This window comes from Zeus faber (assembly GCF_960531495.2).
Source record: "Zeus faber genome assembly, chromosome: 15".
NCBI classification, from domain to species: Eukaryota; Metazoa; Chordata; class Actinopteri; order Zeiformes; family Zeidae; genus Zeus; species Zeus faber.
The window spans coordinates 20,706,820-20,719,183 of NC_137194.1; the positions used below are offsets into that span (position 1 = coordinate 20,706,820).

The 12,364-nt window shown below is 44.0% G+C and overlaps 2 protein-coding genes across 2 annotated transcripts; one reads left to right on the plus strand and one right to left on the minus strand.

The window, feature by feature from the left end:
* Positions 1–2,203: 2,203 nt before the first annotated feature.
* Positions 2,204–4,062, plus strand: LOC307241536 (uncharacterized protein SCO4629-like; the record flags this gene model as incomplete). The annotated part of the gene is made up of 5 exons (XM_080015685.1): positions 2,204–2,275; positions 2,516–2,639; positions 3,181–3,333; positions 3,634–3,843; positions 3,944–4,062. 5 exons carry the CDS (start codon positions 2,204–2,206, stop codon positions 4,060–4,062), a joined length of 678 nt encoding a protein of 225 aa, XP_079871811.1.
* Positions 4,063–5,340: 1,278 nt separating this feature from the next.
* On the minus strand, positions 5,341–11,628 carry cdh26.2 (cadherin 26, tandem duplicate 2; the record flags this gene model as incomplete). The annotated part of the gene is made up of 15 exons (XM_080015289.1): positions 5,341–5,568; positions 5,657–5,722; positions 5,922–6,026; positions 6,144–6,233; positions 6,330–6,448; positions 7,070–7,222; positions 7,851–8,075; positions 8,160–8,302; positions 8,408–8,691; positions 9,838–10,020; positions 10,102–10,233; positions 10,366–10,538; positions 10,692–10,836; positions 10,997–11,143; positions 11,593–11,628. The coding sequence occupies 15 exons, from the start codon at positions 11,626–11,628 to the stop codon at positions 5,341–5,343; spliced, it is 2,229 nt and encodes a 742-aa protein (XP_079871415.1).
* Between the last annotated feature and the right edge of the window lie 736 nt (positions 11,629–12,364).

A 12,364-nucleotide genomic window follows, 5' to 3' on the forward strand; every position in this document is an offset into this window, starting at 1 on the left:
TCCTCAGGACTGGTGGGCAGGAACAGTTAGGAGGTAAAGTGCAGTGTGTGTGTGTGTGTGTGTGTGTGTGCGAGCGCGATATCCCCCAAGTTACAGGTAACTGACCGAGCAATGGTTACTAGAAAACACAAGTTAGTCAATTTATTTAGAATCTATGGGAGGAATTGTGTGTCACAGTTCGCAAATATAAAAAATAAAAGTACAAATGTAAGAAGAAGGATAATGCTACAACCAAGAGATTTTTTCTTGTATTGCTTCACAGCTTTTAATGCCTAGACACGCTTTTAGAATTGTTGATTTCCGTGACAGATTACGTCGGGGAGGGGAGGGGTTGGGGTGGATTCACAGAGTTGATCCTGGAGTGGAAAGGACTCTCACTTTGGGGTTGGACTGGATCCTGGACTTTATGCTGGAGTGGAGTGGACTCTCACTTTGGGGAGCCACTGGATCCTGGAGTGGAGTGGCCTCTCATTTTGGCGGATTGTGGGCAGTACCACAAAGTGCTAAATTTACTTACAGCCATCACCAACATGGCGGGACAGTAACATTTTAACAACCTGCCTTTGGCAAGTTTTGACATCATCACAGACGTCATCATCTTTTTAGATGATTGAGGACCATAGTGAGAATCCGCTCCAGGATCCACTCTGTGCATCCACTCCACCCCCCCCCCCCATCCTTTCCCCCCAACCTGATGTGTGTCACAAAAGAATGCAAATGTAAATGGATCCACACGTGAATCAGGTGTTTACACGTTTTAAGTAATGAAAACATATGAAAATGTATTTAATCACATACAAATAATGCTATGTTTATTTGCGAAATGGTTCACGCAACACAACTTAGACATCAGTCATTTGTGGATGGAGAAATATATTTACATAATTTGCGTGTAAAAATCTCAGTAGAGATCTGTTTATTCTAGTATTAATTAATCTTTTCCCCACCATTTTTATTTGTATTTATTTTGTTATATATATATGGTATATTTGTGAATTGTGACACATAATACTTACCATAGAATCACGCACAGAAAAAAAAAATTCTGTTATTTATTGATCATCTGTTTTTCCAACAACAACAACAACAACAACAAAAATACTTGTCAACCATTTTATCTTCAACAGCTTTCAGTGCTGCTTGTGATTGGAGTATTTTTTCAATAAATATATGACTTAAATTATAGAGCCAGCCATCACAGCAACCGATGCCACCGCAGGCCTATTATTATTACTTCATTTGTAGTTTGTTTACTGTGAGCCGGAGCTGATTGGGCCCAGAGAAAAATAAACAGGTGACGCTTGTTCGAGAAAGTGTTTTGACAGCCCCTACGTTGTTGAAAAGCGTAAAGCAATTTTGCAGTTGTTTGACAAAGCTTCTGTTTGTAGGCGGAAAAAAACAACAACACGGGTCGTGGCATGAGGCTGAAGTGACCTCCGACCTCAGCAGGTCGGTGTTGACTTGGTGCCAGTGCTCGTAGCCGGGTGTGCGCGGTGAAGCAAGGGCCAGGGTGATGTGACGTAACGGCGTGATTTATTCGGCGATCTATAACAATATTGTTACTATATTTTCGTGTCTATATTCAGGAATGGCTTTTAACATGGCATTCAATCGGTGCCGTTCTACCTTCCGTCAGCTGGAATAGAATTATTCAAAATCCCTTTTCTCCACAAAATCCTTACTGCTTGTAAAGGATGCATTTGACCATAACGCGCCACATGAAAATTCCAAACTGTGCTTGAAAGTCAGTAAAATAAATGATAGTAAATCAAGAAACCAGCACCGATCAGACATTTAAGTGGGCCTATCAGACCCTATACGACCTTTTCAACGAATACTCGGTAAAGGAGAACTTTTACCCCGTTTGTGTAAGAGGGGAGGATGGAAATCTTTGCAGGAGTCGAGAGAAAGGAAATGACTGAGGAATGAAAATGGGTAGAATGGGTGAAATAACCGTGGATTGTGTCCGGACGGTGTCAGCCGCGTTCGCCCGGAGGCACTTTTTCCTGTGTCAGCGAAGCCCCAATGCAGTCCTTCTGTTCAGCCTCTTTGATCAGGGAAGAAGCGTTTCCTCCCTTTCGGGGTAGAATGAAGGGTAAACTTAATTTCAATGGTGGTATTTCATGTATTGGGGGTTTTCTCTCTCTCTCTCTCTCTCTCTCTCTCTCTCTCTCTCTCTATGTCCAGGTCAAAAAGCGAGGGAATGGACAGTGACAGTGAGAAACGGGCCAGAGTGCTATGGGACTACCTATGTCTGCATCACACTCTGGAAAAGGTCAGCATCGCCCAAGTTCAAATATGAATCTTAAATTCTACATATCTGGCGTAATATGCGGTTGATAAAGGTTTAGCTCGATCCCCTTCTGACTCACCTCTCATCGGGCCTTTTGTTTTAAACTATTGGTATCAACATTGTTTCTGATGACAGTGGTCCTTTTTCATTATAATGTCATCTATCAACATGATTTTCAATGTCATAAATCACAGAATCAGTGAATATCCCATTTGATTGCAGAGTGATGTCATAATCGGCCTGGGCTGTCACGACATGCGTGTTGCAGAAAGGTCGGCCGCTCTTTTCCTGGAGGGATGGGCTCCTTGGTTACTATTCACCGGTTACCTTGGAAACCAAACGGCAGGTCAGTGAGTGTGATACAGTAAATGCCTCCAACTGGGATAGAGTAGGACTTCATTGTCTGTATTTAGTGCGAGTGCCTTCACCTCCACAGGATTCAACACAACACAATACGACTTGCAATGATATAATATATCATATAATTTATAATAAACAGATCCCATCCCAAGATGAGAATACATGTTGAACATGTATTTACACCAAATGCACATCATATCAAACTGATGAACGTGGGTGTGAGGGATCAGGCCCCAGCTGGTTGTCTTTGTGGGCGACTCCTATCTGTCGCTGTGTCTGCCGTTTCCTCTGGTTCGCTTCAGTTTTCTCCCTTAAATTCGACACCAACGTAACACCGGTCTGTATTCTGTGAAGAAACAAAAATCACTTAACTAAATATAATTCTAAATATGGACACAAATTTACTTTAAAATCAGCAATTTGTCCATTGTAGTTGCTGGAAGTTGCAGTGTTATTAAAAGTTGCAGTAGTATATGGAATACAGTTGTATAGTGAGCATACGCTGTACTTTTCCTTCTTTCAAAAAGGCGTGTGGCTGAAACCAGAGGCCGACGTGTTTCTGGAGGTGGCGCTGAACATGGGTGTCCCCAGGGAGAAGATCTTACTGGAGACCGAAGCCACCAACACGGGGGAGAACGTGCGCTTCTGCCACAGAGTTCTCGCTAAGAACAATATTCCAGGTGGAGTGAATGCTGCACACTCACAATGATTGTTTGGCGTTTGTTTTGACTTTCAACATTTACTTGACAACATTTTAAAGCAGATATCTCAATTTTTTTATTCGACCGCATTTCTAACACGGTCACATACTTTATTTTTTTAACCAGGATTTATATTTGTATGCGTTTTTCAATGACCATGACACCACCCTACACCATGTTTTTCTCAGATGTAATCAGAATATGCACGAGCACTCATCTTCAAAGGTGTAATGTCATTTTCCTTTGTTTTTTTCTCTCGTGTCCTGACCCCTCCCAAAGTCAGCAGGGTGATCTGGGTGCAGCAGCCGTTCATGGAGCGCCGGGTCTACGCGACGGTCCTGCGTCAGTGGCCCGGGCCGCGGGAAGAGGGGGAAGAAGAAGAAAAGCGCGGCAGCACGCAGGCCATCGTCACCTCGCCGCAGATGGACATGTCCGACTACCCTCGCCCCGGCGTGGGCACGGCCGCCGACCTCATCAGTTACATGACCGGTAATGTTTGTCAGTCAGCCACTTTTAAAGAAATATAAAAGCCCCTTCCTTCTCTCTCCGCTTGACCCTGAGGTGAACCCTGCTCTGTCGCAATGTCTAGGGTCGGTCAAAAGGATCCTGGACTACCCTCAGAAGGGCTTCCAAGTGGAGCAGGAGGTCACCCCCAGCGTCATGTCCGCCTACCGGTGGCTCCTGGAGGCTGGCTACAGCCCCAAATAAACCCTCACCTCGTATAAAACAATGTATTGAAAACGAACGGCAGGATTGAGTTTTCAGGATCGAGAATAGCACGAGAATGAAATGAGAAAGGTCGGTCCCAAGGTTGAAATAAAGATGTCTCACAAGCTCACAACTATATATTTCCCCTCAGTGTCTTCATTGGCGTGCAGGTGTAATAAAAGCCGAAGCCCAAACAAAACAGTTCCTGCCGTGTCACATCCAGACACCAGAGGCAGGAGACACCCGCATTAAGATTTTGAGAAAAAAACATTTTGAGAATAAACAAGTCTGTCGACTTGAGAGAACCTTGATACAGGCATGGAACTGTAAGTACGGATGAGTGCAATAAAAATAGTTTTGAATTTGCACACACACACACACACACACACACACACACACACACACACACAAATACACACACACACACGCAGGTGTGGGTGTACCTGTTCAACAGGTTCTTTCTTAACTGGAATTACAATGTAATCATCAGACTGAGCTTCCATGGAATTGTGACGCTGATTTTGTTTGTTTTCCACTGAACAAAATATTTAATCTTGTCAAAGCATCACATTTCCTCAACAGACGACATACTTTATGTGTCACTATGATCAAGAAACTGGAAATGATTTTTATGCAGCACAACAATGGTATTGGCTTTTTGTTCCCACTTGGCAGCATGCAGGAAAAAAAAAAAGCCTGTGAGGCAATGGTTTTGGTCAAATAGAATGTTGGTGATTTTTTTGCCACCTTAAAAAAAAATAGAGGGATTACTGTAGATCCTCTCCTTGGCTCCTTTCCTTATTCTTATACGGGAAATGAGCACAGAAATTATTCATGCCGAACACCAACAAATACTCCTTCGCCCACGCTGGGTTGAAAGGCTTTTAGCCACAATTTCATTTGTCTCGCACTCGGCCAATCAGCTCTCTCCTTGTGGCTTTCCATGGTGGATAGAAATGTGAGCGTTTTGAAAAGAGATCCTTTCATGGAATTAATTACTGGTTGTAATTTCACATCAACTAAGCAATAAAAACTCATTGAAGATAGTCTTCTGTTTGTTCTGTCTGCCAGCAAATATATGTATATTTCGATTGTTTGTCCCTCCTTGCTCTCTCTCAATATAAATATAAATATATGGAGAGAGAGATTATCCTTTCTATTTGTGAAAATTAAAAAAAAAAAAAAATCTTTATTCAGCTTTTATCTATCTGAGTATAAATCATAATGTACATTGAACCTGTATTTTAACATGTTACAACATATCCAATTTTGACGTACTCAAGAAGCTTCTTTTTCTCCCCTGGAGGTCGTGCCGTCGGGACGGCAAATGGAGGCCAGAATGTTGAACTTGTCTCCCAGGTACAACAGCATGTCGGGGTCGAAAGGGATCTCTGGGATTAAGATGGCCTCCAGCTGCGGGTCGGTATCCAGGTCTCCTTCTTCAGCGTACGGAAACGGGGCATGGTCGCCCAGCTCCTCTCCCGGAGCCTGGAGCACGGACATCCTCTAAACAGCAGGGAATGCGGTGTCAGAATTCAAGCGGACCTTTTGTATTTTAACGAGGAACACAACCACGGACTGTTTCTGTCATTACCTGGACGATCGTATTCGACAGGGCAACACGCATGTCCAGCCACGTGTCCACAGCGGCGTAATTGCTCTTTGTTGTTCAAATCCAGGGCATCAGAGACGAGGTGGTATAAGAGTATGAAGGTACAGTATAGAAATTTATTTCATTACATTTGCAAAAGAGTGAAAGCTCAGCTGTTCCCTGTTCCAATCTAAGGCAATGGAGTCATAATATCGCAGAGGAACCTGGTTGCACAGAGCAGAAGGGCCTTTCTGAATCTTTGCTTTACCTTGCGTACTGAGGTTCCTCGCTTGAACTGGCCTCCCCATTTCTCCCCGTAATACATGAATCTCCCTGTGTGTTGTCCTCCTGTCCATAACTGACCAGGCAAAAACTGCGAAGAAAAGAAAAACCACGTCATAAATTAACCCCAATTGCTATGAAACTATAAATAAAATATACATCTAGAATAATACATCTTTATTCTTGTAGAACGTTCGGCGTCACTCACCCTATCAAAACTTTTGGTTGAACCGTCGCAGGATAGTGGATTCGCCTTCCAGGTTGGGCTTTCTCTTTGCAGCAAGCTGCTCAGTTTGACCTGTCACAGTTCAGATATTACAGTCACGACCTTCACCCGTGATCGCGTTTCCGCCGCAACTCCGGGAACCATAACTTGACACATCCACGCTTTCACCTTGCAGTCGTCTCCGGGCAGCTCCATGTTGCATGGGAAGAGATGTTCTACTAAACCTTCATCCGGCATGGCTTTCATCTCGCTCTTCCACGACACCAGGAATACCAGAAGTACAATCCCTAATATAAAAAGAAGAAAGAGTCAATTCAATTTTCTATGAGCCAAAAACATGAGTTAAACGAGGCTTGATAAGTTAAAGTGTGCAAAAATGTATCTTGATGCTGGTTAATGTACTTTAAATCATATATGACTACAAACATGTCCCAAACCCTGTCCATTTGTAAGTCATATGACCTCTCATTTCTGATGTAATTTTGAAATATTTTTGTGCAATATTTGCTTATTATGACACATTCAGGTCTTTATTTGTGGCATTGTCCAGTCTAAATTAATTGGTTATATTATTGACATTGTTATTTTGATCAATGGTTGGATTTGGATCAACAAAATGTTTTTGTTTTTTTACCTCGTTAAGCTACAATAAGCCTTTGAGAAGGTTCCATCCTATGGTATCACAGCCAAACTGAAATAATTTCAGATTTATCTTGCCAGTGATTTTTTACATTTAAAACGTACATTTTTCGGATTATTTTAAACAATATATTTTGCGCCCGAAAGAAGAAGAAGAAGATTTTAAGTTTCATACACTCCCCAACCTAGTAGGAGCAGCATGGCTGCAAAAATGGCCCAGAGAAATCTTCCTGAAAAGGCTGTGGAACGAGAGGCGCCGCGGACTCGACAGTTCGGGGTGGACACGATGGATTCCGGGCAGCTGCACACGGTGACGGTGAAGTTTTGGACGGAAGACTTTCCCTGCAGGTCGAACACCTCCAGCAGCAGCTCATGGACCCCAGTGTAAATCCCTGTCTCCTGCACCAGAGAGGCCGAGTGACCTGCACATATAATGTCCAGACAAAGTGGCATTTAAATATTATGTTAAAACATAGCGGACACAGATAGGATGATCCGGTGAAATTTAAATTCTGTTCAGGCTGGGCAATACTTACAGAATCAAAAATCACAATAATGTTTTCACAAATGCCTCAAAATTGATAATTAGACAATATTTTGGGATGACTATTGGTATCACAATATGACGATGACCAAAATCCCTTACGATATCTCATCTTATATCATGATATATCATGATATATAGAGAGATATTAATACGATTTATGACATGGCTCTGTTGAATACTCAATTCTGATATGTCAATAGCAGCAATCAGCGTTCAGTTATGAATAATCATAAATGAAGCTAGATGTAGGGCAAAGGTTGTTTTTTTTGTCGGGTGAATAGTTTGGGACATTGTTGCAGCGTTCAGCTTCATGGCTGTAGATCTTTTATTTTAAGCGGAATAACATGGTGCCAGGCATTATCATAAATTAAGCCGAGGTCTTATATCACTCTGTACTGTACCTACACACCATCCCTTACATATCGCCTCACCGTAAATTCTCTTTTAAGGTCATTTAGCCTCTGACTCTACATTGTGGTCCAAAGGAAGTTCCAGAACGTTACCATATTCGGGGTCAATCCTCCACTTGTGTGCGACGTCTCCGTGGAGCTTGTACCGATAGGGGCCGGCGTAGGGGCTCCTGTCCAGGTCGACCACCGTGAGGTTGGCTTTTGAAGGCGTATCGGAGAGGCACATGTCGAGAGCAGTCTCGGTCAGAATTGGAACGTTGTCATTCTGATCATTGAGATGGATGAGGAGGGTCCCGGTGCCGGTCATTGGAGGCTCTCCTAGAGATCACAAAAACAGGAGGATCATTTTTGTTTGAATGTAAACATTTTAACATATTTGTCGACTTATTGACAGGCTCATACCATTGTCTACAGCATACACAGTGACTGCATAGATATTGTCCTTTACAAAGGTCGACTCTCTGTCTAATATCTTTGTTGTAGTTATTCTTCCAGTGTTGGAATCCACTGCAACCCAATCGCCTGGATCATCCTCTATGGTGTATCTGAAACATAGCATTTTGCCATGTAAGTTGTCTTGAAATTCAATCGATACATGACATAGATATGGAAGCATACACGTTTTGACTCACACTATTTTGTTTCCATACGTAGTATCGACATCCGTAGCTGTGAACGTCTCCAGGTAATATCCTACGGCTACGTTTTCCTCCACCGTGACGTGTCTCCGGTTATCAGTGAACACGGGACAGTTGTTTGTGTCTTTTACCGCCACTGTCACGTGGCGAGTGGACAAAGGCGGCGCCGCTGTGACAATCTCCACGTCCCACCTGGCGTTGCTCACAACACGCCGGACCTTGCACGTGTGGTAAGGCGCCTCGTTCCCCACACTGACCGACAAGTTCCTCAGAGAACCGGCAGCGTAGTCCAGGGGCTGTAAGGAGGCCACGGTGAGACTGTCAAGCAGAGACGGCGATATCTCACCCACCTCGGTGCAAAGATTAGCTTATACTTTCATCGCCATCCCACTCAACGGACCGAAGGGATGGCTACGCTTTTGGAGAAGCCTATGAGATTCAGGCACACCGGACAAAGACGCGATCAACCGGGACTGGTTGTCATCGACGGTCCGTGTCTTCCTTCCGTCGTTCGGAACCTACCAAGCCTCCTGGCAGCTCTACAAAATGTTGCTGACATTTTGACTCCTTTTGGTGTGGGAGGGCAAAAGCTGTCCGGTGAGATGAATTCGTACCATTAACTAAGGAGCTAGGTAGTTATTGCTCCTCCGCTGCTTCAACCTCCCAACACTTCCACTTTTTTGGAAAATATGACTCACTCCAGAGGCTCAACGGGAGGCAAGACGCCATTACTGGGTTAACCTATCTGTCTTTATTTTAAATTCAAGCTTATTTAGATGGCGATACCCTTCAATAGTTCTATTAATGTGTCCGTTTGTGCCATTATGCTGGCTTAAAAGAATATAGCCAAGGGCGTTTGAAAATTATTGTTCCTGAAAAAAAAGGCCACCCCAACAAGTTAGTTGAGGTTTGACCGATTGCCCAGTTCCACCCCCTCCATCAGGTATGTAACATCGTGTGATGTGGCCAGGCTGTCAACACAGGGTGCAGTGAATTGAAGATTGGCTTGGCATGAAGAGTGCACATAAAAACATTTTTTTTTTTTTTTTTTTACTTACAACCCAACCGACTAACTTTGTCATGAAGACGTGATCATGAAGGAGAGAACCAAACGAACGTCTCCGTCGCCATGGACGCAGACTGAAACAGACCGACAGCCAGAGAACCTGAGCTACACCGGAGCTCATCCGAGAGAGGTTGTACAACAACATGTGTGGGCGGCGCGGATTAGACGGTGTGTTTGTATGACGCAGAAACCCGTCTACATTAATCCCAGGACTTTGAATGAGAAAACCCTCCCACGAGCCGGCAAAGAGCTGGGCAACAGTCTCCTCAGACGGAAACGCCCTGACGTGCGAGGATCTACTTCAACGTCATTGCCTTCAGCGTCAAAGTTTGTGCTGTGCACTGCTGCCCTCCAAAAAAAACAAAAACGTGCGTACCTTTGCTGCCGTCAAGACTCCTTCATTGGTCTCGGGATCGGTTCTGATTTGGAAGTTGTCCTCCTTGTCTCCGTGGAGGTAATATTTTGCCTTCCAGGCGAGGGAACCCCGGGAGTCGGTGTCCGCCACTTGCAGCCGTAACACGGTCACGTTCGCCTCTCCCTCTGTGACGCTTCCGGGGCCCTGAAGTAAAAGCTGCGTTACTTTCAGCCGAGCGCCGACCTCGGCGCACAGCTTCCCGCTCATAAAAGAATAGAGGCTCACAGTTTGTCCCGTGAAGACAGGGAGGTGGTTGTTTCCGTCTTCTATGTTGACTATGACCGTGCAGGTGCTGGACAGCTGTATTTTCTCCCCGCGGTCTTTGGCCTCCACTAGGATCGTGTATTTCTTCGCTCTCTGTGGGAGGGAAACAAGCCCACACCATATCGTCTTGACCAAACAGAATATCCGACCGTCCATTTAGAGATGGCCTTCACAAAACTGCGTCGGGGTTATTGCTAAAGCGGCGCCAACAGCACATTCTCTCACCTCGTAGTCCAGACACCCATTGAATACAATGTTTCCACTTTGTCCGTTCTGCTTCAGGTGGAACTCTAGGTCAATGGGTTTAGGCGTTATAGACGCTATTTTAAAATCAAATGTGCCGTTGTTGGTTTTTTTTGAGTCTTTGTCTCTGGCTTCAACCGTCACCAAAAATGTGCCTGGCAGAATGAGAAATGAACAGAAATAAAAAAATAAAAAAAAATTAAAATTAAAAGCAGTGCAGTGAGTTGTCCAGCCAATAGAAAGATCCTCGTCAAACGACCCCACGCGCCATCCCTTCATGTCACAGTCAGAAATAAAGGAGGACTTACCTTGTGAAACGGACTCTTTCAAGGTGACTTCATATTTTTCTCTTGAGAACCTGGGTGCATTGTCATTTATGTCCAAAATGTCCACCTCGACACCTAGTCTTGTGGTTAGTTCCCTGCTAAATCCGTCATATGCCAAAAAATACAGCTGCAAATTGAAATTGAGGAGACTTTTACAAAATAAAAGGATGTCGTTTTGAAATAACAACAACGCTTACAGAACAACAGTAACGCATGGACTCTATACAGTAGAATACTCCATATACAGTATATATTTACGATGTCCTGCACAGTGAATAGAATCCAACCGTGAGGCGTTGAAACAGCTCGTAGTCCACGCTGCCATGGACAGTGATGTCTCCTGTTGCACTGTTGATTTGCAGTAGGTTTTTGGGATCCTCATCAACACCTTGACCGCGCAGCTTTAGCATGGGATACTTCTTCTCAACTGTAACCTGAAAAGAGGTCACAACACAATTTGAAACCCCGCAATTGCGTGGACCCGCATCTCACACCGTGTATTAATCACAGTGATCTCTTCTATGGATACTCACTGGACCTAGACTGTATGGAAAGGGTCCTTGATTTTCTTCCTCAATACTGAAGGAAGCGATGATCCAATTTCTTTTCTGCCGCTGCAAAATGTCTGAGGATCCGTTGATTCCCAGAAACTAAACACACATTGATACATTGTCGCGTGAAGGCATGTCTTTGCTTACATATCACAACAACATGTGCAAATCATTGAACACAATTGGTCACGACATCATCCCAATAATTGGCTGATATATGTCCTGTTTGTCTCCTGCTGAGGGAGAAGAGGCTGCATTATGATCTTTCAAGACGACAAACACTTTCACCTAAGCAAGCATTAAAAAACAGAGGATCAAATTGTATACCTTACCAGGATGATGAGAATACTGATAAAAATGTTCTCCATGTTGTGTCCGTATAACATTTTTATTTATCATTTAACAGTCTAGGATGAAAGGAGAAAGCGATGGATAGATCTACAAGAGCAAGACAGATACAGAAGGTCCTTGAAAGCGCCTGAATGAATGAAACCACCTCTAAATAGTTTTACATATATATATATATATATATATATTAGTGGGAGGGCAACTGGACTAAATAGACACACCTGATAGGACAACGTAGCCACGTGTGGGTGGGTGTGCAAAACCTCATTCCCTTGTTTTGTTTTTCTACAAATGATGACCTAACAGATTATTGTGAAATCAATTCCAGCCATCCAGCCGCTCTTGAGGAGGGAGGGTATGGTAAGAGAGTGACTAAGGAAGTGTTTCTGGTGTAATGAAACGGAGCACACTGTTTTCATTAGTTTTATTCGGAGGGACTGGGAGGCACAGTGCAGCGCAGGTCACGGGTGCCTCTGTGCACGCCATCCCGGGTGCCCTGATCGCGGGCACGGCAAGGAAGTGTTTTGCATTGCATCGTTATGTTGGTGTGGTGGCACAATGCATTGCACTGCTGCCTCACAGCAGGAAGGTCCTGGATTCCATTCCTACCTGGGGTGCTGTTGGCACTGTGCTCTGGTGGATTATCTCAATTACGAGCCTTTCCGTCTGGAGTTTGCATGTGCTCACATGGATCTCCTCTGACATAAAAAAGGACTCCAATTAAGAACACTTTCCCGTCCTGTCCCTGACCACAAC